This window comes from Rhea americana, unplaced genomic scaffold (assembly GCF_003343005.1).
Source record: "Rhea americana isolate MKP2758 unplaced genomic scaffold, rheAme1 scaffold_45, whole genome shotgun sequence".
Lineage (NCBI taxonomy): Eukaryota > Metazoa > Chordata > Aves > Rheiformes > Rheidae > Rhea > Rhea americana.
Window position 1 is genome coordinate 4100156 of NW_028186590.1, and position 3819 is coordinate 4103974.

The window sequence follows — 3819 nt, forward strand, 5'->3', positions numbered from 1 at the left end:
AAAAAAAAAAAAAAAAAAAAAAAAAAAAAAAAAAAAAAAAGCAGTTGACTCATTTTCATCTTTTAGGGGAGTGTAAAGGAGGGATTAGGAATCAGTTTTCAGCTTCTTGAGGAAATCTGAGACCAGACCTTTTCATTTGTTCATAAAAGACAGATTGGAGGAAGTGAAACTTCTGTTGAATAATATTTCTGAAAGGTTTATTGAATCAATCAGATTTTTTTTTCACAAACTTTTTTGTAATGTAGTGCAGTTAAAATTTCCAAGCAGTTTTAAAATCAAAATCTTAATGTTGTATTTCCAAAATTTAAAAACAATTGCCATTATCAACATGCTGTCTGTTGAAATCAACATGTTCCCTGAACATTTTAATACAGTATTTGTGTCTCCTGTACCACAAGAAGAGTGCAGGGTAATTGCTGGGGTCTGGTGGTTTTTGAAGGAGTACCAAAATACTAATCTGTTGAATAGAAAAGTGTATCTTTTAATCCTCTTTTACTGCTGAGGATCTTGGGAAGTAATCTTCCCAGCAGAATTGTGTGTTTTGTGCAATAATCAAATTGAAGTGTCAAAGGCAATAAATGAAGAAAGCAGAGAGATGCTGAAAAACATTGGTGAATATAGTAGCTCTGCATGTAGATATTTGGGCACYTGACTAGCCCTCTCCCTCCCTCTCTCTGAGGTGTGGTGCATTCCAGCCATGAGCTGTCTCACTGCCATAAACTGTTTGCATATATTTTCCCCAGGCAGTAAGAAAGTGAGGAAAATGCTCAGATGTGCAGTTCAGTCCTTTCACGTTACTCCTTTTAATCTTTTTAAAGCAGTTAATATTGTGTCTTAATAAAACGTGTAGATGGAAATAGAAGATTAATTATAAGCATCATAGTTCTTTGTAGGGGRGAGCATTGGCTTCCTGGAGTTTGAGGATATTGAAGTGGAGAAGTTGGATAAAGGAGAGCTGGTTCACAGGTTTTTGGGTGTTGATAAAATTCAGTAGAATTGGGAAACCTTTCTAGCTAAGAGAAAGGAAGAAATGGGCAATATTTATCTTGGAAAAGATAAATATGGTATTGTAATGAAGAAAACAGTGACTTATTGCAGTTTTTTCTTTAATTTTTAAATTGCACGAAACACTAAATCAGGACACGATAAGATAAAACTCAAAAAGGCTAGAGAAGTTCGCAGTGAGTATTAGGTGGAGTTCATTGTTACCTAGTGGAAAACTAGACACACTGGAGTAAATACTTAGGCTGTATACRGATACGAGTTTTAAATTTAATGAATGTTGAATGTGATGGTAATTGTAAAAGAAACAGGATGCAGTTCATAAAAATTGATAATATACTGTAGATGGTTTGATAAAATATGTATGTAAAATATTTGGACTGGTTACCTACCCATTCTTTAATTTTTATGCAACTAATTAATGTTACTTAGGAAGTGTACAAAAAGTTAAGCTTTAATAGTTCTTGTTGCTTATTGTCAAGGAAGATTCTGAAAAAGCTGCATATCTGGCAGATGAAGGACTTTCTTCTGCTTATTTCAGCAGACCTCTTGAAGAAAATGGGTTTCTTCTGAATGTATTACTGATGTAAATTATACATGTTGGAAATAAATGATGTACTTTATAGTTCATTTGTAACATATTCTTATTTTATTGATGACTTATAATATACTAATGCAATAGTAAAACTATTGCTAAAGAATAACTTTGCAGGTATCCTGGAATGCACATCCTGACTTCACTCCATTCTCATAAGAACACTTGTTAACTCAGTAGTCCAGCTTACAAATATTTCAAAATAAAACACAAATGTAGTATGATGTGAATTGTTCTTATTTTAGCAGGAACTACAGGGTCATTCTTTCAGGAAAAGAAAGGTTTTATTCTTACTTATTGTATTCAAGGACTGATTATTTTATGTCTTTCAAAGGAACTTAAATTACATTGTGGCTTATGAAATATTTAGTTGATTTCTGATTTTGTATAACTATTATTACAATAGCAGAAAAACACAATTTTAAAATCAGACAACACAAATATATATTGTCATTGTTAGGCAGATGATGAGTGCTTTTCTCGCTTCTGATAATAAATTTTTTCATATATTAAGTATGATAGGGAGATTAGCAAGTTATTAAATGCTGGCTCCCAAGTGATGGAAAGACTATTTAGAGAAGCAGCAAAATAACGGAAGAAGTTAACAAAACAATTAATAGGAAATTTGGCATTGGCTGTCCAGAGACTGGATACTGGCCCAACGGCCGATGATCTGCCCTGTGTAGTAATTACACTTTTAGAAGTATTAACAAGATTTGGTCATGGTGAAAATACTCATTTCTAGGTTCCTTATATAATATGCTATATTGATCTCTCTTGCAGTAAGAAAATGCTTAATTAAGAGCCTTGTTATTGCAAAAATTGTAAATCACAATAAATCTGTAAAAAAAACAATGCCACTGAATTATGGCTTGAAAATGTACTGGATTTTTGTGGAACTGTAAGTAGAAAGTAGCCGAGACCTTCTTCATTTGACTGTGCTGGTGCATTATCAATTCATTTAATTCAAGTGTGTAACTGAAAAAATGTTTCATGGCAATTAGTTTCACTTTTTTTGAAAAATATTTCTGAAACATCACACAGAAGAGTCTTGTCTTAAACCATTTTTCTATACTTTTGCAGTGAAAATGCTCAGAATATGTCTTGTCCTGTAACTGTGGTACATGGTAGACGTTTTCACCATGCGCATGCGCAGACAACAGTAGTAAAAACAGCAGCCCAAAGGTAAGACTAAATAAATCTGTTCCTCCAGATAGTCAGTTTTAARAAACCCTTTCTGTCATTCTATATCACTATTTTCCTTATGCTTTTAAAGTGTTTGAAAGAAACAGAAGTACATTATGTGATACATTCTTGATCTTCATAGTTACTGAAGTTTCAAAAAGCTCATAATTTCAGGCTTGCTGTCATATAACCTTAGAAATTGCTARTTTTGAAGCACGATATGGTATACGTTCGATAGGAAAGCACCAACCAATGTRAAAATATTTAGAAAACATTTCAAATGAACAAATGCAGCATGCAGCGTAAGTGACGACATGAAAGTGAAATATTAGCGCGCAGATATTCCAGCTTGCATTAGACCCATCAAAAGATTAAGTCTTAGCTATGTTGATCGTATGTAGTCTTTAAATATGTCTTTAAACATAGTCTTTTAATATGACGTAAAGCGTACAAACTGTAAAGACAACTTTAATATAATTTCTTCATTGAGRCATCTCACGAGTAAGGTTTTCATTTATATAAAGGCTTGTTACAGTGGATGATGGGAGAGTGGAGAATATTAGCTATACTGATTTAAACTTTGTTGGATAATTTTTGTTTGTTTTTAGAACTAGGTCAGACTTCTATAAATTCCTAGTAAATATAGAAAGAGAAGAATTTTGTTGACCAGAAGATGGACTGCCTTGATACATATTTCCACAATCTGTTTTTTCTAAGAAACATGCCAGATTTTCAAAGCCTTTTTTGAAAGGCTTTTTTTTTTTTTTTAAACAGGCTTTTTGCATCCAGCATGTGTCACAGAAACATGCAAGTTAACTTTAAGAATTTTTGTTGCTTTAAGAATTTTTCTGTTAAGGTTTGTTCATTCAGAGCTCTCTTTATCTGTGCATTTCATGGATTTCCACTGACCCACATCCTATCAATTCTATCAGCATTGCATAGTTACCTTCCCCTTTTTATTTCTCTGGATCTTGCTTAGATTTTTGAGGGGTAGTGGACTCATGTAGGCATCATCCTTTTCTTTCTTTCTTTCCTTT

General features: G+C 32.8%; 1 protein-coding gene across 1 annotated transcript in view; it reads left to right on the top strand.

Annotated features, from left to right (window-relative positions):
• Positions 1-3819, top strand: part of SENP6 (SUMO specific peptidase 6) — an 88114-nt gene that overhangs the window by 35039 nt on the left and 49256 nt on the right. Inside the window, exon 6 of the mRNA XM_085316089.1 lies at positions 2681-2782. Within this exon, the coding sequence (XP_085172215.1) occupies positions 2681-2782 (102 nt within the window). The remainder of the gene's footprint in view (positions 1-2680; positions 2783-3819) is intronic.